Here is a 24,821-nt window from a genome sequence, read left to right on the forward strand (position 1 = left end):
GAGAACACAGACCACATTTCTTTCCAGGTGGATTGCTTCATTCCTTTTTTTTAAAGATTTTTAATTGCTTTTTATAGAGAGAGGAAGGGAGAGAGAGAAAAATCCATGTGAGAGCAAGACATCAATTGGCTGCCTCTTGGCGCCTACCTTTCCCCGCATGGGGTGACGCCCCACCAGCGGAGCCACACCCACCAGCTGAGCCTATTGCTTCCTTCTTCTTTGGTTCCTTTAGATTTAACATTTACAAACATGACTGTGATGACAAGAGATGACAATAACTAACAGTAACTATCACATTAAGTGCCAATTATTTGCTAGCTATTGATCAGAAGATTCATTCTTATTTCTGTCTCACTCTAACCCTGTGATGCAAATACTCTTACCACCCCCACTTTTCAGATGAGGAAACTGGCCCACAGAGAGATACATGTGACTGACTTTAAATCCCACAGCTGGTAGATGGAGGATTCTGAACTCAGTTTAACACAACTCCTTGTCCATAGGAGAAATGGAGTTATTTCCAGGGTTAGCAAAAAAGTCACTGTTGGTTATGAAAACTATTTGACTCCTACAACATATCGATTATGAGAATGACAGCAAACATGCCTTATGTTCTATCTCCTTCAGAGAACACTGAGAGAATAAGAGAGAAGTGATTCTAGAAGTGATCCTAGAAGTGATTCTAAAGCTCACATTTTGCTCCTCGTTTCTTTGGAATGGCCAGGCGGAGACGATGATAAAGGGCTGTGGGTCCTCTTGGTTTAGCAGGAAGACAGATGGGTCTGGAGACTCTGCAAAGCTGTTCCTCTGCGGGGCATGCTTTATCTTCTCTGGGTAAACTCAACCTCTTTAATTCGTGTGGGAGATTCATTGTCCCGAGTCTCAAAGATCCCGACCTGATAGGAGTCCAAGCCTGCGGGGCTTTGCACGGACCGTTCCGTCACCTCTGGCCACAGCCAGGACCTGCGAGGGGGTGCTTCCAGGACCCAGGGCCATAAGACAATAGAAACCTGAAAGAAATGTTGACCTTCAAGAGCCATCAGTCCATCCCTGGCACTGCCAGCCGTGAGGGAGAAGATTGTGCAGCTCCCAGAGAATGGAAATGCACTCAGTCAGGTTGGGGACCACAGTATGAGGACATGACGATGATGGTGACGATGGTTAGCGTTTTAATAAGCTGGGGGAGTGAGATTTACATTTCCACTAGAAGAAGGTGTTAATAAGTGATAAAACATTCTAAATGTACCCAACCTAAACTGATCAAGTAAGACTCATATCTTAACTTTAAAGACCTGAGCATTCCTTTTTTAGGACCTCCCACAACCCCCCCAAAAAAGGAAGACTCACACGCTGACCTTTATTTTTTAATTTTTCTGATAAAAATAAAACGTATTTATTATAGGAAATGACTTCTCCCAGAGATAATCATTGTCATTAAACTCAATATTTTGGTGAATCCCCTTCCAGATTTTTTCTTTTTTTCACACATTATATATTTTTGTAGCCTACTCATTTTTTTGTGTGTCATCAAAATTCTTCATAATCTTTTTCTAGTTAAATAATAGTTTATCACTTAGTTGCACTGCAATTCACTTAACTATATTATAGTATTGCTGAACATTTGATTAAATTCTCATTTTTCATTTTTATATAGTATGTTGCCATTGCCTTACGAATCTTGGTCTGCTTTTGAGGCTCTTTGTATATAATACCATATTAGTTTTTGAGAGTTTGTGCCATTTTCTCTCCCATGGACTATATCTTAGATTCTTGTCCCTGCGCCACCAACCCCTGGCCAACTAACATGAAATGCGGCCTTCCGGTGGCTCTCCAGTACTTTCCAGAATGACTGAGTGGCTTACTTACAGGCACAATGCTAACCGATTTAACAGTCCTGCTACGTGAGGTTGCCTTTCAGACATGCTGATCCGAAACTTTTAAAAAATCCCCTGTGCCTGGTCCAGTCTAAGTAAACAAACCCAAACAAGACACATAGCAAAAAGACTGGGAGGAACCACATCAAATGTTGAACATGGTTTTCTTTAGGTTGTAAATGATGAAGACTTTCTATCCTTCTCTTACTTCGTGTATTTTCTACTGTTCTTAAGTCAGTGTGAATTGCTTTTATAATGAAAAATATCCAATACGCTTTATTTTTAAGAAAAAAAAAAAAATAGACAACGAAGCAATTTAGCCCCCTCCAAAACCTCGCAGTCTTCGCATTGAGTGATACGCCGTTTCCTATTAGTAAGTGAAACACCTCAGGTCATGACTGTACCTGCACACAGAGGAGAAAGAGGAAATCACGGGGCTCTCTCCCGGCAAAAAGGCATTTCTGTCTCAATTATCTATATCTTTCAGACAAAATTGTTTTCTGGCCTGGAATTATCCAGATGGCTGCCTCTTTCATTCCCTCCTATCACTATATGTACAACGCTAAGACAATTCTTTACCATTGAAAAATTGTGAAGAAAACACCAGATTAAAAAGGATACACAGGAAAAGTAGGTGCAGGTGTATGAGAGTTCTCTGTACTCTGTAACTTTTCTATAACCTGAACTTTTTAAAGTCAAAGGTGTGGTTTTTTTAAATGAGGACACACGGCTTCCAGAGCCAGCTTTCTGCCTGTAAGCCACTGTGTGACAACAGGTAATAATTGAATATGTCTGGTCTTCACCTCTTAATAGATCAAGGAACACCATACACACACACACACACACACACACACGCACACAACCTAAACTTACCTAATGTTTAGGAGTTTTGTAGTCTCAAATAAAATAGTAGCTACAAAAAATTTGGGAAGGTAAACATAAAATAAAGTAAAATAAGAATATGATTTAATCATATTTTGGCCGAAATAGAACCTCTGTTATGTAATGGAAATTGAAAAGAGCGAAAGCACAAACTTCTTATCTATAATAACTCTTATTTTCTTGTGATAATTTTTTTCAAAAGGAAAGGAAATGCTTTGCTTAAAAGCATTCCTCACTGATGTTTCTTCATAGTTTAATTTTTCCCTTTCATTTCGTGTTTCTTATCTTTCCTCTAAAATTATGCAGACCATTATAAATGCCTTTCGTCCTCATTTAGACATCATGTAGCTGAAGGTTTCAATTTGGTAATCATAAACTTGCTTAATCTTCTTAATAGACACTTTACCCCCTAATAATTTTCCTACCAAACGATGAATTCTTTCCAGTTAGCATCGGTCCATCATATACATGCCCAAACATAAGCATGGAAGTTTTGTTAGGCTATGAAAAATCCTAAGAAGGGATCTCTGTCATGTTTATACATTGGACCTTAATTGTTTTCTCCTAGTCTTCCCCATTATGCAAAAGGGCACTGCCCAGATGGTCAAGCCAAAACCCTAGGCATCCTTGGTTTGCTCCTCCCGTGTGTGACACATAACCAAGGCATGCTCAGCCCGCCTCCAGACGTATCTGTTTCTGCCTCCATTGCTGTTACCCAAACCCAAGACTCAGATGTTGTCTTTCACGCGTCCTACCATAGTGATGTCATCCGTTTTCCATGCCAGGCGGGTCTGCTGGGGAGACGACCCAAATGGTCTCCCGTTGCACTTGAACTTAAACTGATACCCCTCAGCCTGGCTAGTACGTTCCACAAAGGAAGGGTTTTGCTCCATTGGACGTCCTTCTCCAATTCATTTTGTCCCTCTCTCTGCTGCCCCTGGCGCCCTTGGCTCCAGCCACAGGGATGGCTCCTGGGACCTCTCTTTCCTGCGTAGAGTCTGTTTCCACGTGTGCCGTCCACACAGCCGGGGCTCCTTGGCCCTCTTCGCCTCGCCAGCTCTTTCTCACCCTCCCCTCCCCAGCCCCCTGCCTCTGTCTCTAAAATCGGTGTCCCACCCTACTCTCCCATATCGGAATTCCCCTTTTCCCCTGTCACATTACTAATGTAGATGTTAGGTTTTCTGTTTGTTTTTATCCTTTGCCTGTCTCCCTCTCTCATACAGATGACCTCAGGAGAGAAACTTTGATTTACCACTCTATACCCTATATCTCTAATATTTGGCACATAAGAGGAGATGAGTTATTATTTTTTAAGTGAATGAATAAATTGACGAATTAATTAGGTAGAGGTTGGGCCGAGGTCCAGTAAATTTTGAAGCCTCATAAAAGAAAATATGTTTCTTCTCTGGATCCAAACGTCCGCATAGTTACACACCAAAAGGTGAAAGTTGTGGGTTGGTAATGACAGCATTCACCACAGGGAAAGTGATGAGCTTTGTTTGAATTATCTGTGTCATACTCCACTCGCATCTCTGGACTTAGCCATTTTTGCTTTTTCTGTTTATTCAGAATAAATGGTTTTCTCTAAGTCCCAATTCTAAATGTCAGCTGTTTTATTTCTAATAGATAAAATAGGTGTTTGACTCTCTCCAAATTCAAATTTGTACATGTTTTATAACCCCTATTGATTTCTTGAGTGGCTAACTATGTACTTAAAAAGTGTAAATTATACACTGGGAGTGTGTTTGACCTGTTAAAAGGTAAACTAACACCATGACACCACAAAGTACCATTTAGTTAATAACTGATGTCAAGCCCTAAGTGCTGTTCAAGTGGAAAGAAAGTGTTAAGACACACCTCATCCATAATGTTTCTAGAGCAGCTTTTTGCACTTGGAGTTATCACTGACTAGAAATTAAGGAAATGCCAGAAGCAAATCAATTGTTCAAAACTGGGGAGAAAAAAAAGACTGACTGTAGAGCTATTTAGAATACCTGGGGGGAATGAGTTGCCCTACATTAAAAAGATTTGCTCTTAACTGAAGGGTAATACTTCAAATACAAGGACATTAAATGTTCAAATTTTCTTAATGGAGTACTCTAAACTTCCATCCTTTTTTAAAAAAGCTATTTTAAAAATATGTTTTATTAATTTTTAGAGAGAGAGGAAGGGAGTGGAATAAAGAGAAAGAAACATCAATAAGAGAGAAACATCATCTATCAACTGCCTCCTGCACGCCCCCTACTGGGGATGGACCCAGAAACCCGGGCACGTTCCCTGACCGGAATCGAACCAGTGACCTCTTGGCTCTAGGGTTGATGTTTAACTACTGAGCTACACTGGACGGGCTAAACTTCCATCCTTCTTAAACCAAAAGGCTAAATACCCCCTAGTATTTTCTTAATGAGTCAGAATTCCACAAGAACATCAGCTTCAGGCATTCTGAAAATGCAGGTAGAGATAACGTGGGAGATCACACCCCAGATGCTACTTGGAATTTTGTGTTGAAAGGTCATTGATGTCATTTTTCTTCTTGGTCATTTGCTTCTTTCTAATAAAGAAAAAATGCAGCATTATTTGTTGTATGACAAAATGACCAATGTAAGATAACTGCCTTTTTTAATAAGATGGATTCATATATAAAAAAACGAATGTAGAACCTTCTATATGGTTTTTCTATCTTCTCAAAAATTCCTTACTGTGACTATTAGCATTTGTCGACACATCCGCACCTGCCACACATACTATTTGTCTTGCAAATGCGTGACCCACAGATACTTCAGCATAAGCTAACGCGAGGTGATAATATAATTTTTCACCCAAAGTAACTTTAAAGTGAAAGGAAGCACTATTCATAATTATACTGGGAAAGTAAACATAAACCAAGGCTGTCCGGCTCACATCCTAGCTTAAACCAACCTTTCAGCTCATTTCTATTGATTTCATATGGACTACTACAAAGTGTATTTCATCAAAGTAAGAGTTTAATTGCTAAATAGTAACTGTATTAGTTGGCTGGGGTTGCTATGACAAATTACCACTAACTGGGCAACTTAACAGAAATTTATTATCTTACAGTTTGGGGGCTAAAAACATCTGAAATTCAGCTGTAGGCAGGGCCATGCCCCCTCCAGAAGCTTAAAGAGAAATCCTACCTTGCATCCTGCAGCTCCTGGTGGCTCCTGTATTCCTTGACTCATAGCAGCTTAGTTCCAATCTCTGCTTCCATCTTGACCTTCTCCGTGTGTGTCTTCATATGACCTTCTTATGAGAACACCAGTCAGTGGATTTAGGGCCCACTCTAATCAAGTATGGCATCATCTGAGCTAATTACTTATTTTTAAATAAAACTACATTCTGAGATTTCAGGTAGACATGAGTTTTGGAGGAACACTATTCATACCCAGTACCATAACCAATAAAATATTTGGTTATTATTTTATCAAATAATCACTTAGACATAAGGTTTTATGGACAGTTAAAAATAGTATAATACTTGGTATGAAAAAGATGTTTATTGGTATTATCATGTCTCTGTAATAACAGGTTAAATGGAGAGACCATATGGATTCTATGATGAATTATTACATCATTAAAAGTTTTATTTAAAGTAACACCACCGTCAATAATAGTCTCATTCTGCTTAAACACAAAGATACTTGATTCACAGACATGTGCCAAGATATAATTGAAAATTATCATCAAAACAGTATAATATTTTCACACCATTGAACTGTTCAGGAGCTATGCTGCATTCAGAAATGATTTCTTAGTAAAAACTACAAAGTTCTGTCTTAAAGTCGACTCTCTGACGTTTCACTAATTTTATCTAGAATGCTAATTTGAAATGTCAACCCAACCTTCTGAAGTACTCATAGCCAATTAACTAGATTTGTGTTTTTTTAACTATTTTGTCTTATGATTGAATATTTGAAGAGATCATATTCCTTCTAACCCCTTTGACAGAAGTCATTTACATTCATGCGGTCAGGTACCATCCTATGGCAGTACTCCAACTTTTAAGTGAATCCAAACCGACACTGTACTTTCTCTAACTGCCTCTGTGGGCCATGACATCATACGGGAGAAATGTGCAAACCCACAGCCCATCAGGGGCCTACACTTGCACTGTCGGTTCATTTGTAGGTATCTCTCTGGTCTTTATGATTAGCCACACGTTTTCGCCCTCCATCCTTTCTCTTTCACTGAATAAGACTGAAGTGCAAATATGACTTTTACTTGCACATCTAGTCCTGTCATACTGAATACATACATTCTGTTGAGTAGACTGGAGTTCTCTGCCATATTGTACCTCACTTTGCCACTTAAGGTGAGGATTGTCTGTGCCTTTCTGGGTACATCACTGAAGTTCAGTTGACTCTGATGCAAACGACTAACAGGCATTAATTTTTTGAAAGTCACCATACCAAGGAATGGGTGACTGCAAAATACAGTGCCTATGTCTAGAACAGTGGTCGGCAAACTGCGGCTCGCAAGCCACATGTGGCTCTTTGGCCCCTTGAGTGTGGCTCTTCCACAAAATACCACGGCCTGGGCGAGTCTATTTTGAAGAAGTGGTGTTAGAAGAAGTTTAAGTTTAAGAAATGTGGCTCTCAAAAGAAATTTCAGTCGTTGTACTGTTGATATTTGGCTCTGTTGACTAATGAGTTTGCCGACCACTGGTCTAGAATATTCCTTCATGCTGCCTATTACACACCCACTTTGTGTTTGTTCCTGTTCTATACCCTATAGAGGTCGCAGTGGACAACACACAGTCTCGGCCCTAAGCTGTCTGGTGTGTCCTGAATACATAACAAGTGTGTAAGCTCATTGGTCCACCTCGGCCTTCAGATGGTTTGGGCAGCTAGAGCCTCCAGGCTGGTTGTCTTGTTCTTTTATCTAAAACCAAATAGGATCATTTGCTATGTGTGTGGTGTGTGAAAACTCTGGAGATGGTCTAATGCAGTGTTTCCCAGAGGGGATCTGGTAGAAAAGCCCCACAAAATGTTCCTAAAAAGAACAGGGAGTTTCCCTGGACAAGTGGGTTTAGGGACAGAACATGATGGGTGTTCTTTCTAGGCATTTCACAATGCAGGTTGGCCTTTTAAGAAGTCAGAAAACCAGCAGTAAAGAAACCCATATAACTTGGTCTTTGCCAAACTTACTTGACTATAGCACCCCTTTGTCCATGCAGCTTGCCCCAGAAGTAGCCATGCCTCCCCTTGGGAAACTCTGGTCTGGAGGGATGGCCATTGTCCGTAGAACCTGCAGTCTAGAAGCACAGGTGGCTGTTTGTCCTGCCCCCTGACACTGAAGACTCATCCCTGCCTGCTGCCCTTTCTCTTGGGCTGTCAACGCCTGCTCTTCGTTGTAACATCTTCTCTCCCAGTTGGTGCACCACTGCAATGGCGGTTTTTGCTTCCATTTATTTCCCTGTCTGGGTCTTCTTTCCTGCCCCCATCATTTCTCTTATGACTTTATCTTTCCCACAGAAGAGTTGAACTTGTAAGGATATCACAAGTGGACCCACACTCCTTCACTCCCACGTGGAAATTGAACCAGTCACATGCATTGGTTCAATCTGCATCTTTTCTCAGCTGTGTTCTTTGTTCCTCTACCCAAGAGAATGCTTCATTTGCTTTCACACAGCGAGTTCCTGTCAGTTTTCTAACAGAGCCATTACAGGAGGCTGGAGATTTGCAAAAGGTGGTCTCCAGATACCTGAGATTTGACAACATTAGGAAGTCTCGGGGATGTTAGCGTTTGTGACAGACACACGCCTGTTCTTAAGTGTTGTGTTCTCAGAAGAGGCAAAGACGTTCTAAAATAAAGTGAATTGTTAGGCTGACAACCAAGCTCGAGGAAGGCTTGATGGCTGAGGACCCCTGAGGACTTGTCCTCACAGCCAGGGTGGGCTGGGAAGGGCGGCACTGGGCACACCATGGCTCACAAACACGCCGGACAGGAAACGGGGCTGAGACCCGGATTTACAGAGAAGGAGCTGAGATAGACCTGGGATGTGGGAGATGGGCCAGCTCCAGGGCAGGTACCAGGGGAGGAAGCGGGATCCACGGAGCAGGAAAACCTCGCATTAGACAGCCAGAGACAGAGGTGAGGAGACCTGACTGGGTGGGCTCAGGAGTAGTGTGACCCAAATGAGCAGCATCACCTGGGGTACTTTTAAAATGTTGACTTCAGGCCCTTCCTCAGTTGGTGACTCTGATTTGGTGGATCAGGACCAAACCCTGGGAATCTAGTTTTGACAAGCGCTGAAGGTGAGTCTGCACCACAGCCAGCAGCCTTGCCCTTAAAGGAAGAATTTAGGATCCTAAGCCACTTCCGTTCCTCCTTAAATCTGCCATTCGTAAGAGATCAGCATAGAATTATGTTTATACAAAACTCACACACGTGTATGCACACACTTCTGTGACTGTATCAAAGCATCAAGAGTGTCTTCTACTCTGTAACATGCAAAATCTACGTTTCTGTATCTAGAAATTTGCCCAGGCATTTCGCATTGCATGAACTTAAATATGCCACTTAAATGTTATGTAGCACTTCTGGCTCCTGGAAGTGCTTTTACCACAAATGTTATGGAGCTTATGTACTTCTCTTTATTTTGTCCGGAAGAGAAGTCCAGTTGTAAAGCCGTTGCCATAGCGACTGTACACTGCTCCTAGGGTCTTTTCTCAAGCAAGTTGAGACTGCTCTTGAAAGGGTGTGAAGAGTAGAAGCTGTCACTTTGTTCCTTAGTTTAAAAACTCTGAAAGCTCTTCCGTCCTTTGTGGAGGGCTCTCGTAGGAAACCAAGGTGATCGCTAGCTTTAGTCATTGCAATATCGTAAGTGTATCTGTATGTAGAGTTCGGGTGTTTATCACCTGTTATTTTCAGCATGAGAAGAAATGCATGGTTATATTCAGAAGCAGACAACAAGGAAAAGTTTTATTCATTCCTCATCTTCGTTTCTGTGTTGAAATTCATTTGCGAGTGTTGTGTTTTATTTGCTTTGTTTTTAATAAAAGCTGCTCTCCTGTTGTCCTAAAAGAGTTTCACCAACATTTCTCCCTTCTGGCCAATACTGTAGACACAGAGTGAATGGCCAAATCAGAATCTAGGAATTCAGAACTGGCTGTGCCTGGTGCAGTGTGGGTCCCCGGACGCTGTGCTGGGCAGTGACCTCAGGGGACAGAGGACAACACTGCCTCCTCGAGAAGGTGCACCTCCACTGGCTGTTCCTTCCTGCCTCCGCCTCTGCCTCCTGTGCAGAGGACAATCGCTGGACCCACCGAGCCCAGAGGCAAAGGGGGCGGGACCTGAACCCTCTCGCTTGGGCTGTCGTTTTCAGCATTGGCACCAAAGGAGCTCGCTCAGACAGGCGCCCCGATCAGCCACTCAGCACACACATTTGGCCAGAAATGCATACATTTGGTTCCAGAGAAAAGAAAGCAGGAGAGGGGACTCTCCTTGAATATGCTCGGCATACAGAGCTTCCATCGTTTCTCCTTTCTGTGAGGCTGACAGTAAACTCCGTCTGCTGAGAGCAGCTTGCAGGGGAGCCGGGTGGCCGCAGCCAGAGCGCAGGAGGGAGCGCAGGAGGGAGGGCTGGAGCAGATTGCTCCGAGAAGCTTCGGCAGCACTGGCCCTGGACGGCGGCGGCTAATGACCCAGAGAGCCCTTCCTCTTCGCGAGGCCTGATGTTTACCAAGTGTTGTCGGAGACATCTGAAGTTCCAGAAAACACTATCGTTTTACAAAGTCTTCGAGCTAAACCCTCTAAACCTATAGGAGTCACCCACTTGCTGAGAGTAATGGGCTCTTGACGGGATGGGGACGCTGGAAAGGACCAGGAGAGGCCGAGCACAGTGTCTGCGGCCCGCGCCCCCCCTCTTTCCAGGCTCTGCCAGCTGGAGCCGGGGGCGCTGCTGAGTCAGAGGCTGGAGCAGACAACACAGGCCTGCTTCTTTAGCTCTTAGAAGTAAACAAACAAACAAACAAAAAGAATACCCCCCCCCCCCGAGTCTAGAATTCTAACTAATTCTGTATGAGGCTTGTTATGCCAAATTCTTGAATCATAATAATTGTATGTAGACGTCGTCAGTTAAAATGTTACATGTATCACTCCCAAGATTCCACAGATTTCTCAGCTTCTTTCTATGTCAATATCTCACCAGTGGAAACGGAGATAATAAAAGCCCAAGCAAATAATCACCCGCTAGTGTTGCATTTCAATCACTCCAGCCCCCACATGACTATGTCTATTTCAGAGGCTGGTCCTTTTTTTTTTTTTTTTATTCCAGCTGTTCTTGAATAATGTCATTAAGCCCTTGCTTGAGAATGTAGTAACATGAAAATTCGTTTTCTTCCATTTTATTTTCATTTGTGTCCAATTATAATATTTATATATTCAGGTAGTTATATGAATAATCACATTTCACGTTTTCTATCACTGCCTGATCGATGATGGCATAGGAAAGAACTTCTCTCTGAATCCTTCCATCCCGCTTCCAACTCCACACCCCTGCCTACTTGGCAAAGTTGAGGGTCAAATAGGTTTTTGTTTGTTTGTTTGTTGTTTGTTAATCCTTACCCGAGGATATTTTTCCATTGATTTTTAGGGAGAGTAGAAGAGAGATGGAGAGAGAGAGAGAGAAACATCGATGTGAGAGAAACACATCAATTAGTTGCCTCCTGCAGGAGCCCCAACTGAGGCACGTGCCCTTGACCAGAATCGAACCAGGGACCCTTCAGTGCACAGTCTGACTATCCATTGGGCAAAACCGTCTAGGGCTCAAATAGTTTGAATTAAAGTACTGTTCTGGAAGGGGAAAAAAGGCTCATGTTCCACTTGCAGAAGAAATGTTGAATTTGAAGGACTTGGTCTCTGTTTTGAAGTTATTTTTCTAAATATTTAAGAGATTCAGTAAACTAGGACACTTGGATGGTCTCTGCTCTTCACCAAACTTCAGAATCGATTGTGTCCTTAAATGCCTCCATGTCCCCCATGCGAGGCTGTCACTTTCCTCGCATTCTCATTTGAGTCTTTGTCCTTAGAAAGGAGACTCTTCTCATCTACTCATCTGTGCCTTGAAGAAATTGTGACAGCCGGCGAAGCTATTATGGAATTTGTTAACGTGCAAGAACTCATATAGCATCTCATTCAGAGCCCGCTCAATAGGAACGCTTTTCTGGCCTTGAAAAAACTTCGATTGCAATTCAAGCTAGATATGAGGTTTTACCGCCACCGCGTATGTTCATGCCTGATAAGATAAGGAGAGGAAATCATAAGAATTATATATCTTCTTTGAAACCAACTCTAATCAACAACAGGGACAATCACGATTTTCACTTCTAAATTCGAAATTTGTTCCTGCCCCAGGCACAATATAAACATAATAGAAAGAAAGATAGTTTTCCTTTTCCTAGTTGGTTAAATAAAATATTTTCAAGTTGCTTTGGAGATATGGCAGTAAGTAGGGGAGAAGTAAAATGGAGTACTCACAAGAGGTGTACAAGTATACACATAGTTTCGTTTCCTTGTATTGTTATTAAATATGAAAATAGAAGTATTATGTAAGTATATTCAAATTGAAAATAACTAGTTTACTGGGGAAATGTGGTACATTGTGTGTGCCCACAGGAAAAGATAGCTGAAAAGATAATAAGCCACACTGTACTCATACCCATGGCCTTGTCAAGGTAATTTGCATGATGCTAAAATCAAATTTAGATCCATAAACATGTTGTTCTCCACAAGGAAGACAACAATTAATGAAGATCACTCTATGCAAGAATGTCTGAATTATAGGTAGAGTCAATATGTAAGACATTTTACACCCTTTGTAAAAGTAAAATGTTCCCATAATTATAGCAAAGTGATTTCTTTTATTTACTGTGTCTAAATAGGAGCCCTATTTCTCCATTTCTTTTTCCAAGAATATAAAAAATAATATTTTACAATAAATATTAGTAAACTATATTAGTAACTTGCCACAAATAAGTATTAGCAATACTCAAATATTACTCTTAGAATTCAAAGAACCTAGAGGTCTGAAATAATCTAATCTACCGCACAGTAGCACTCTGTAATATCCCTGACCAATATCAGCGCAGCTCCTTTCCAACTCCAGCAGAAACCCACTTCTTCACTACTTAACGCTTCCCCTATTGAACCCCTCTGCTTGCTTAAAAATGTGCAGTAGCAATCTGCTTCCCTAAAACACTCACTGAATCCTCAATGTTACCTCTCATTTAGGATCTTTCCAACTTGCTCTGAAATTCTTGCACAGAATCAGACCCCCACTGGAGAAGCAGCGGCCCACGAGATGTGTATATATTCGCAAGAAAGGCTGGAATAACGCAAAGCGTGGGTCTCTCCCGAGGAATATCATCTGACCTGTCCTGCAAAGGCCACCCAGGCCGCAGTGCACCCTGGGTAGGGTCCAGCCCTCTAGCCTGTAGGTGCAGAAGTCAGATTTCACAAAACCCCAGAACTGAGTGGGCTGAAGAAGCTGACTTGTGTCCAAAAGACTGCACAGAAGTTCAGGACCAATTAATTCACTCAAACAAAATATACTACTGCGGTCAAACTGCTAAGATCCTCAGGTGGCGCTGCCAAAGCCATTGCCAATGTGTAGGCTACAGAGAAGTCAGCTTGTTTTAAGGCTGTTTAGAGAGCAGAGCATGAGGACAAAAGAAATGGTTTAACAGCGTCAGACACTGAGAGTCTAGCGCATCCATCTCTGCAACCAAGACTCCGGGTTTCCTGGTTCGGGGGGCTCCCCAGCCCCCCCCCCCCCCAGGGCACCCTGAGAACGCTGGGAGGTAGAGTTGACTTGACTTTCAGGAGCTTCTTTTCCCGAGCTGTAACCCTTGTCCAAAAGTAAATGTTCTTTGTCCAGACATACGGATAGTCCAATTTTTTTAATATATTTTATTGATTTTTTACAGAGAGGAAGGGAGAGGGATAGAGAGTTAGAAACATCGATGAGAGAGAAACATCGATCAGCTGCCTCCTGCACACCCCCCACTGGGGATGTGCCCGCAACCAAGGTACATGCCCTTGACCGGAATCGAACCCAGGACCCTTCCATCCGCAGGCTGATGCTCTATCCACTGAGCCAACCCGGTTAGGGCAGTTAGTCCAATTTTATACTGTCATAGCTCTTCTTTGATCTGCAGTGTGTTGCTATGGTAGGTTCTCTGATGGCATCTTATTCCAAGCTTTTTGGAGAGAAAAAGTCAGGAGTAACAGTAAACATACACATACATGCACACACAACCTGCCCTCACTGTATTGATTTAGTCCAGGGGTCCTCAAACTTTTTAAACAGGGGGCCAGTTCACTGTCCCTCAGGCCGTTGGAGGGCCGGACTATAGCTTAAAAAAAACTATGAACACATTCCTATGCACACTGCACATACCTTATTTTGAAGTAAAAAAAAAAACGGCAAAAACACCCGCGTGTGGCCCGCGGGCCGTAGTTTGAGGACGCCTGGTTTAGTCTCTAAAATTCTGTGCCAGGCTCTGCCCACTCACCTTAATTGACTTGGGAGCAGGTGAGCCCATAGTGAGGGTAATTGTCGCGCCCGCTGTCTATGGCCCCTCCTGTCTCTTTCCCTGTAAGCACCGGGACAGAAACAATAGGTATAGCTGTGCTGTAGAGGACCCCTCCCCACCCCCCCCGCCCCCACCCCAGCAGCTTCTATAATTCTTGACTGGAGTATTGACTAGCAATGGGCTAGTCAACTCAGATTATACTAGAAATTGTTTTCCTAAAAGGGTCAGGATATCTTTTTTTTAAATATGTTTTTATTGATTTCAGAGAGGAAGGAGAGGGAGAGAGAGAGAGAGAGAGAGAGAGAGAGAGAGAAACATCAATGATGAGAGAAAATCATTGATCAATTGCCTCCTACACACCCCCTATTGGGAATGGAGCCCACAACCCAGGCATATGCCCTGACTGGGAATCAAACAGTGACCTCCTGGTTCATAGGTCAACACTCAACCACTAAGTCATGCCCCAGGCTAGAGTCAGGATCTTTTAGAACAAACCATTTATAAACATTTAAATAGAAAATTAGTCAGAGATTTTCAACAAAGACAGAAGAGTTTCTACCATTATCACTCTCTCTTAGAGAAAAGAGCACAACCCTTACATTAAATCTCTTTTTATAGGGAGGATAGAGAAATTGATGTCAAAATCATCAGCCACTGGAGGGAACATACCATACAGACTTCCAGAGTATCATTTATATGATTTTAAAGCTCTAAATGATTTATTATTGCTTGAATACCTATGCATAAACATCAGAATTACAAATACAATGGTCCATACACATATTCAGTTGGAATATTAAATTTCTGTGTCTCTATTTTTCTTAATATAGTTAAATTACATTTCTAAAAATATGTCTATCGCATTACCAGGAGTGGTTATATATTCAGGTTTTCAATCAGCTGGTATACTTGGTTGGATTGACTATAAATTTGTTGACATATATTGATGTTTCCTCATTTTCTTGCCCAGGGATCATTTCTTCTACTCATTTATTTTCAATCTCCCGACTTTCGTGTTTGACAGAATCCCACAAATAGAGCGCTCTAAGCTCGTGAGGGATGGCGTAAACTATTTAGCAGATTTGATGCTGGATACGCTTCCCCTCCCAGGTGATCGCCCTGGCTGGGTAATGAACTTTGTAAAAAGATGCAGCTTTTACCACACCGAGACAACAGACTCACTCCAACAAGCTTCTGTTTTGCCCTTGGCCTTCAGTTCATAATCGTGAATATGGTACAAATCCAGAAACAAACAGTATGGGGTGAGGGATGGAGTTAAAAATAAAATAGCCTTAAAAACGGATTTTCAGTTAAGACAATTCTTGGTCTTCTCTTACAACTGACAGAAAGACAAATTGCCCCAATAAAGGACTCTGGGACTGAAATCCCGGCCCCCAGCTGAAAGGTAGGGAGGTACAGAAAATGCGCCGCGTGCAGGTGCGTGGAGGCACTGGAGGGTTGCTAACGAACCCTAAATAGAAGTGCTTAATAGTTTGCTGTGGGGAAAGATCCAGAAATACGAGGGGAAATCAGTGCTGGCTCATTACCTCAGCAGTGGGGCCAGCAAGATCGTCTTTAAGCAGCAGGTGCCTGGTTTGACTCTCGCTTGCAGCCCCCAGAATGAGCCAGGTCGGCCACTCTGGGGGTTCGTGCGTGATCACAAGGTGCATCTAAACACCGCGGTTGCCCTACTTCTGCCTCGGTCACGGAGCCCCCGAGTGGATATTTCACTCAGCACGAATCCATTTCAGTTTGGTGCTTGCTTACTGCAGCTGCAATTGGTTAGCCAACACACCATGATGCAAAATTCCAATATAGTTTGGAAGAATGGGAGAAACCAAAAAAAATAAAAAAGAAAGAAAATTCGGCCTATGCCTATGCTTAGTCTTTCCGTGGAAGTGTTGCCTTCGGTTTAATGGCAAATGTCATAGTAGGAATATGACAGCGCCAACAAAAGGTCACCTGTACAGGTAAAGGCTCTCAGACACAGAACAATGGATAACCTCAGCCCCTCCAGCATCCTCATCGGAGATCCTTTATGAATGTGGGTCTGTAATTTGAAATGTTGCCCCTCATAACAAAGTATGTGAATATTTCCACACACGAAAGCACTTAACTTATTTAACAATTTATTTCAAACTTCAATGTTTTGCAGTGGACACCTAGATCGTAAAGTGTATAGATAGTTCACAGCTTCACTTAAACATTAATAATACATTTGTCTGATTCACTAATAACGAAGGTATGTTTTTTCTCCTGATGATTAGACTTATCATCTATGAGTGTCAGTAAAAATGATAAGAACACACTATAATAAAAAATTATGTGTGGAAATAATAATCTATTTCATAAGCTTAGTAGTTCATTCTCAATCTCCCATTACCGCTGACCAGTTAGGTGGTGTTGAAGGATAATTTAGATTGGCGTTAAGAAAGTTACAGTGTGCCCTGGCCGGTTTGGCTCAGTGGATAGAGCACTGGCCTACGGACTGAAGGGTCCCAGGTTCGATTCTGGTCAGGGGCATGTACCTTGGTTGCGGTCACATCCCCAGTAGGGGGTGTGCAGGAGGCAGCTGATCAATGTTTCCCTCTCATCGATGTTTCTGACTATCCCTCTCCCTTCCTCTCTGTAAAAAAAAATCAATAAAATATATTTTTTTTAAAAAAAGAAAGTTACATTGCCTTTGTATTTGGGCAAGAATTTTAAAGTATGTCAGGTCTCAGATCATAGAAAAGACTCAAAGTAGGCAAAACTTTATGTTATAAAACTAGAGGCATGGTGCATGAAAATTCATGCACTGGAGGGGGGGTCCCTCAGCCCGGCCTGCCCCCTCTCACAGTCCAGGAGCCCTCAGGGGTGGGAGGCGACCCTGTGATCAGGGGAAGGTGATGCCCCATCACACCTCTGCTGCTGCCACTGTCAGCAGCACAAGCCTCGGCCGGCCCTGGTTACCTGAGCCTCTGGCGGCCCTGGGCAGCTGGGCAGCCACTATCCAAGGCTTGCCTGTGCTTCGGGCCAGCCCTGGGTGGCTGGGGGGCTGAGGGGACTGGGGAACTCTGGAGGCAGGTGCGCAGAGTGGCTGGGCCCACCTGGGGACGGGCCCGGCCTTGCCATGTGTCTGCCGCCCCGGTGGGGCTGAGGGGACTGGGCCCTGCCATCTTATGGCTGTGGGTGCCGCCATCTTTGAGGGCGTGGTAATCAATTAGCATATTCCCTCCTTATTGGCTCTGGGCGCTGCCATCTTTGCGATGGTGTGAGGATCAATTAGCACATTCCCTCTTTATTATATAGGATGAACATATAAGGAATCAAAAGACTGCTTAGAGATGATATTGCAAATATGAAGCAAAAGTATTTGGATTAACATAAGTCGGAAAAATATTTTAATATCTCTAGGAAAATATGAGAAAACAAAACTTCCTAATGACAAAGGAAAGGGTTTATTTAAAACACAAGATTATTTTTCTTTATCACAAGTTTAAATTTCACGTAACATTGTTAACATGGGCCAAATGTTATGCATTACACACATTTACAGCATTGGGTATGTTCTGTGTTAGCGTCTACAGAAGCGATTATGAAATAACGCTTGCTCTTTCAATAGCTTTACTTTGGCAATAAGAAAATGTATGGGTGCTAGTAAAATTCATGTTCACAGTCGATGAAAAAAGCCTGAAAGAATACATTTGTTGAAATTTGCATTCAGTTTTGGAAAACATCTGCTTAACAACTGAATGCAGCCATATTTTAACTTTTAAGCTCCCACATTGAGAAAGTATCAACGTACTGCAGCAATTTTCTATGAGGGACATTGTGCTAGGCTTTGATATTCAAAAAATAGGCTGTTTTTTCTTGGATTATTTTATGATAAATGTACAGTCTCTACACAAAAACATTAAGGCTGTCGGCCAACGCATGGACACATTACTGGCTGTGGAAGATGTAGGAGACTGCATAAAAGCATGAAAAGCACGGGGTGATTTTCCAGCTCCCTCTCTCAACACAATTGTAGGGACGTCCGTCTTTCAATGCTCCCTTTCTCCTGAAGTGTGGCCTTTCAGTTCCTGCCCTTTTCAATCTTTTTACCTGCTGTAACTTCGCTTCCTAATGTCCTGGCTGATCTTACCGGGCTCAGAAACGTATTGACAGGGCGTTTGCTTTTATCTGTGTCCACAGAGAATGCTAACAAACTGGAAGAAAGCGCCAGAGAACACCACGTCCCCTGCCCGGAACATTACAACGGCTTCTGCATGCACGGCAAGTGCGAGCACGCCGTCAACACGCAGGAGCCGTCCTGCAGGTAACGCTCACCTTCACCTGGGAAAGGTGTGGGGCGAGCACGGGGACCCCAAATGCTGGGCCTGGGCAGGGCACGGGACGCCGTGCGGCCCGAATGGGTGATCAGCAGCCAGACTGGCCTCCGCCTCTCCCACCCACACAGGCCCCACCAGGGACCTGTGAAATGTGTGTGCCTTGCACACCCAAGTGCTGTGTAACACGTCATTACATACATGCTCTTCTAGTAGAAGGTTACATTGCACTCTGGGTGTCACAAGCTCCTTAAAGACTCAGGCTCCTCTGTTTTATTCTCCCTCTTCCCGGGGACATAGGACAGCACATAGTAGGTGCTTCATTATAAACAGTCTCAAACAAGCGGGCGGGGAGCCTTCCTGCCCCCGGGACGACCTAGTTGCCTCTAGGAGGCCATCTCTCCCTGGTCCCTCAGGCCTCAGAAGAGAGGTCATGGCCCTTGGTCTGCCGGCACACGTTCTTTGCTGGGGACCCGCTATCCACCAGCCTTGTGTAGTGAGGCGATAGCGATCCCTCCGCAGATCCAAACTCAGGTGAGACACAGAGAAACCACTTGTCTGGATTTAGTTAATAACAGTACACGTCTGCTCAGTGTTCACAGAGCGGACATGTTTCTTCCCGAGATGGTAAAAGCCAGAGTAAAAACGCCAGTGCAGGTTTATTAAAGGAATACACACGTGACATATGATGAAATAGGTTGTGTATTGATATACAATGAAAGGAGTTTCTGGCCGGCCAGTGTAGCTCAGTGGTTGAGTCGACCTATGAACCAGGAGGTCACGGTTCCATTCCAGATCAGGGCACAGGCCGGAGCTACAGGCTCGATCCCCAGTGTGGGGCGTGCAGGAGGCAGCTGATCAATGACTCTCATCCTGATATTTCTATCTCTCTCCCTCTCCCTCTCTCTGAAATCAATAAGAATATATATTTTTTAAAAAGAAAGGAGTTTCTCTCCCTCTGTCTTCCTCTCTGCTCTCCGCCCCTCCCCACTCTTCTCAACAACTGTCTTCCTCTCCCGTTTCCCTTCCCTGAGTCAGTAGCACCTGCCCTCCCCCCCCCGCCCCCCCTCCCCCCTTACTCCCCCCCCCCCCCCCCCCCCCCCCCCCCCGCTAAGCCAGGCAGAGTGAGCCTCACCAGAGGCTGCCCCTGGCCTCCCCCTCAGCCCGGTGGCCGTGAGAAAACACTTCCAGGCGGACAGGAAAGGCCCCGGCTGCAGTTGGGAGAAGATCCAAGTGAAGGAGTGAATGGCTGTACAAAGTCCAGGACAGGCCGATCCCAGGGGGGTGTTGTCCGGGAGCTGCTTCCTGGCCTCGCTGTCGGAGGCCGCTTCTGGCGCAGGTTCTGCCTGAGCGTCCGGCGGGGGCGAGGGGGGGGGGGGGGGGCAGCCTCAGGCTCGGGACGGGCCGCTCGCTGGGCAGACCCCGGCCCCGCAGCATCAGCATCCGCATCCGCATCCTGGGAGCTCCTCCCTGGCGTCAGAGGCCCCTGTCCAAGCAGCAGCTAACGAGACTGCTCGCATGTGCCCCTGGCCCGAACATGCCCAGCACGTGTGCCAGGGGAGGCATAGAGAGCGCTCGCCCACAGTGTAAGTCCAACAGCCCCCTTCGTCACCCGTGTCAGCAGAAAGAAACCCGTCTCAGGGCACCGTGCTGACAGGGTGCCGAAAGAACACGTACGGAAAACATAAGGCTCACCTGAAAAAAACATCAGAGGGAGAATTCTCAAACTCTCTTATTGTGCGCGTAAAAGGAAACCACGTTGTCTTTGAAATCAAAAACACGGAGAGGTTTTTCTGCAAGTAAGTGGGGAGGCCTGCTGTCTGCTCAGTAGCCTGTTCTTAGAGAAGGGGACGGGACGCCCCGCTCTGGTGATGACGATCAATGCGGACAGGCCAGCGGAGCGCAGTCCGGCGGCCTCGGTGACCGGCTGTCCTGTCTTCCAGGTGCGACGCCGGCTACACGGGGCAGCACTGTGACAAGAAGGACTACAGCGTGCTGTACGTGGTGCCCGGGCCCGTGCGCTTCCAGTACGTCCTCATCGCGGCCGTGATCGGGACGGTGCAGATCGCCGTCATCTGCGTGGTGGTGCTGTGCATCACGAGGTCAGTGCTGCGCGGGGCGGGAGGCCGCGGTCCGAGCGGGTGAGGGCCGGTCCCCTCGTGGACGCTGCGGCCATGTCTTCTCCCAGCAGCCGCTGAATAGCCACATGGAGGGGCATTGGTTTTCATGCTGGAGTAGCACCAACTATTTCTCTTATTTTTGCCTTTTGATGAGGATTATTTATTTTCTAAGCAAAGGTCTTTCTCCTCTCTAATGTGTCATGCCAATCTTTGTGTAAATATACTCTTCAGCCCTGGCCGGTTTGGCTCAGTGGATAGCACATTGGCCTGCTGACCAAAGGGTCCCGGGTTCGATTACGGTCAAGGGCACGTACCTTGGTTGCAGGCTCTTCCCTGGCCCAGGGCTCGTGCAGGAGGCAACCAATCCATGTGTTTCTCCCACATCAATATTTCTCTCTGTCTTTCCCCCTCTCCTACTCTCTCTAAAAATCAATGGAAAACTATCCTCGGGTGAGGATTTAAAAAAATAAAAAATATATATACTCTCTTTCAACTAGAAAAAAGTCAGTCTTCATTGACACTATTAATAGACTGTTTAAATGACCACTGTTTCCTTACTTATCCAGGTCAATATGATGAATGAGGTCAGAAGAGATTTTAAGCAAGGCTTAGAAAAGTATGAAATTATATCTCTCCTTTATGGCACTTATATTTCCTAGTGTAATTCTTAGATATAATCATTTTTCACACATTGGATATAAACAGCAAGTACATTTTTATCTTAAGTTAACAATATAGCCTTTGATCACAAAACTCAAAGAAAACAGTCCAAATGAGAAAAGTCATGTTCTAATACATGAAAACTTTTGATATCTGGAAACGTGCAGCAAATATCAAAACCCCCGGAGCAATCAAAGGGTTATTGTTTCCCAGAGAGCAAGATTGTGAGAGATGCAGAGACTTCATCCAGTTTGAACGGGAAAGAAATCCATGATTAATTAGTGATGCCTGACAGGGCTTGGAGCAAAGGACCGAGGCCTGGTACTTGCTTGAGTTGACTAGCATAGAAATCCACGGTAACCAGGAATTAGCTGCTAACCCAAATGCACATTGTTTATGTCCCATCCAACAGAAACATGATTGAAGACATTACTTTCAGCCCTGTTTCCTCTCCTGGAGAAAATAGTTCTCAGGACATTTTCAAGGTTTTTCCCAAATTCACAAGGCATTTAGACTGTCATGTGTTTGCACAGCTCTACTGTAAATCAGAATGTTTCCCCAGAAATTCTTTTCAAAAGGGAAGAAAATGAAAGACAGTATCATATCTTTAGAAAATAAAGACCATAACACATCTCAGTCTCTATATTGCACTATCTTCTTGAGGATAAGTGTGGCATTTTCTCTTGAAAAAGACAAAATACGGTTTATAAATCCTTGCCCGGCCTAAAGGCTTAAGGAAGATCATCGACTGGAGCTCCGTGCCACTCTGAGCCAAGCCGAGTTCATCAACTGACTCGCACGTGTAGATGCCAAGTGAGTCAGTGGATTATATGAAAATAGATCCTGGGGAACAGAAAGATGACTGAAGAAACCAAAAACACTGAGTAGAAAAGAGAAGATAGAAAAGAATCTAAAACACAGCAGACTACACCATATTACTCTGAGGGTCTTGAGCTTCCTAATAGCTAAGCGATGTCAGGATATGAAAAACAACATTTATATTTAGTAGATCTAATCTGATAACAATTGAATTTGTTACTTCCTGTACTCACAAAAATGAGAATGTTAAATACTTTAGCAGATGTTTTTGAGTCTGTTTTTAATCACATTTCCATTCCCATGCACAATAAACACAACTGGAATGCATAGGGCCCTTACCGCACCAGGAATTGTGTGCATATATATTATGTGTGTATATACACACGTACAAAAAGAGAAAGAGAGAGGCATACATTGAATAGCATTATGAAGAAGGCGTAATTATCCCTACTTTCAAGATAGGGACTCTGAGGTATGAGAAGTTAGCAATTTGCTGAGTATACACAGCTGAACAATAGGGTGGAAATGGAGGGCTGCCTTGTGTCAGAGCTGTGCACTTACCCCCTGCTCATACCGCCCCCTGGCTGGTCACAGTGTCCCATATTCCGATGGTCACGGCAACCTCAACTGAGCTCCAAATTAGAGCAAGCCACTTCTTCAAGGCACGAGGTCATTATCATGATCCGTGTTAAAACAAACAAAACTTACCTTCTGTTTACTTTTGAGGAAGAGAAATAGCAGATGAACTCAGTTAGCATTATTGTAATGCCTTGTATAACCTGTCTTATGATAGCCAAGTCTTCCAAAGTCTTTCCAGGAGTCGAACTAGTCAGCAAACTACACTGTTCCCAGAGAGGATTATTTCAATCACGTGAAAATATTCTGCTCAAACTCCAGGCTTTCCAACTAGGCCACTCCCACCCCCCCACCCCCCCCAAGCACACACACCAAACCCTCCCTTCTTGGTAACCTGGACACGTGTGTGTGTCAAGATCTACTCCAAAATATCCAGTTGCTAAAAGATTTAAAATATTGCACCAAGCAGAGATCCCTTCCTTCTTTTCAATTTTTTAAATAATCTCTTCATCACCTGCATTCTCCTGTTTTCTACTTTTCTTCCTTTTCTCCTCATCCCACATTCTTTATTTTTTTCTGATTTCTTCCCCTTGTTTTTACTATTTTAGTTAAGCACCTGCCCTCCTCCTAAATTCAATGTTTTATTAAAAAATGTAAACATCTAGAGACATGAAAGAGTTGCTCTGTTGAGAAGATGGATTTTCAACCTTTTAATCTCTGGCTCCCGCTTGCTTAAATGTGACTCCCAGCTCCATGTTCATTTTGGTAGCTCTACCATCCCCCTCCCCAAAAGAATCATATATATGCGCTCTGGTACCCACAGCTTATTATGATAGGATTTTTATGAACTTTACGTTGTTGTTCTCATTTGCATCATCAAAGCATTATTGTATTACAAGACAAGAGGTACTAGGTCAGAGCTTTTCAGATAATTTGACTGAATATTAGCTTTTCATAGAGGCTACATAATTGGTACCAATTTATGTCCTTAGCGTACAGTATTAACGTGAAAAATTTTATTAGGCTGAACCAATATAATGTCTCTTTCCATTATATGTCAGATATTAAAACTTGGCTCATTCTCTGGTTTGATGGGATTTAAACTTGCAGCGTTGAAATGTCAATAACATTCATCCTTAGGACATTTAAAGTATAAAATTGTCAAAGACCTCTCAAGTGAGATTAGAGAGGCTCAGGATTTATTTGATTGCATGTGCTGAGTCATTCTTTGTGCTTGGGTGAGTCAGCAGTTGAAGACCTAGTAAATGTATTTCTCTTCAACTCCCACTTCTGTTCTTCAGTGCTCCTCAACAGAACCTCAAAGATGACTGCAACTTGGCGGTACTACTAGTACATTCTTTCCTCTGAACTATCTTAATAACTTGCTTACTCCATAACTTCCCTCTGAGATTGTAGGACCAAACTGTAGGTGATAGCACTGGACTAAGTTTGTAAACTTTCCGACCTTCTAGGAAATGCCCCAGAAGCAACAGAATTCACAGGCAGAAGCAAAACACAGGGCACTACAGTTCGGACAACACGACGAGGGCGTCCACACGGTTGATCTGAAGGGAGCATGTCGCACAGTGCGTGGCCGGACTGCCGAGAGCTTGGACTACACATACAGTATTCTAGACAAAAGAGTAAGACAAGAGATCTACACATGTTGCCTTGCATTTGTGGTAATCTACACCAATGAAAACACGTCCTACAGCTATATTTGATTATGTATGGATATATTTGAAATAGTATACATTGTCTTGATGTTTTTCTGTAATGTAAATAAACTATTTATATCACACAATATAGTTTTTTCTTTCCCATGTATTTGTTATATATAATAAATGCTCAGTGATGAGAAAAAATGGCATTCTTAAATTTGCGGTACCTCATAACTGTAAATACGATCGAGCCAGTGCGATCTGTGCAGGCCCAGGATTTCATCTCTCTCCACATCTTGAGGCAGAGCATTCGTTTAGACAGGACTCAGTGGCTAAGTTTTGAGTGATTCCAAGATCAAGGGAA

General features: G+C 43.6%; 1 protein-coding gene across 1 annotated transcript in view; it reads left to right on the forward strand.

The window, feature by feature from the left end:
* The window catches only part of TMEFF2 (transmembrane protein with EGF like and two follistatin like domains 2), a 236,887-nt gene extending 212,272 nt beyond the window's left edge, over positions 1 to 24,615 (forward strand). The window contains exons 8-10 of the mRNA XM_054723459.1: positions 18,488 to 18,611; positions 20,565 to 20,723; positions 24,269 to 24,615. Coding sequence (XP_054579434.1) covers positions 18,488 to 18,611; positions 20,565 to 20,723; positions 24,269 to 24,365 — 380 coding nt within the window. The 3' untranslated portion in view covers positions 24,366 to 24,615. The remainder of the gene's footprint in view (positions 1 to 18,487; positions 18,612 to 20,564; positions 20,724 to 24,268) is intronic.
* Positions 24,616 to 24,821: the final 206 nt, after the last annotated feature.

Source organism: Eptesicus fuscus, chromosome 11 (assembly GCF_027574615.1).
Source record: "Eptesicus fuscus isolate TK198812 chromosome 11, DD_ASM_mEF_20220401, whole genome shotgun sequence".
NCBI lineage: Eukaryota > Metazoa > Chordata > Mammalia > Chiroptera > Vespertilionidae > Eptesicus > Eptesicus fuscus.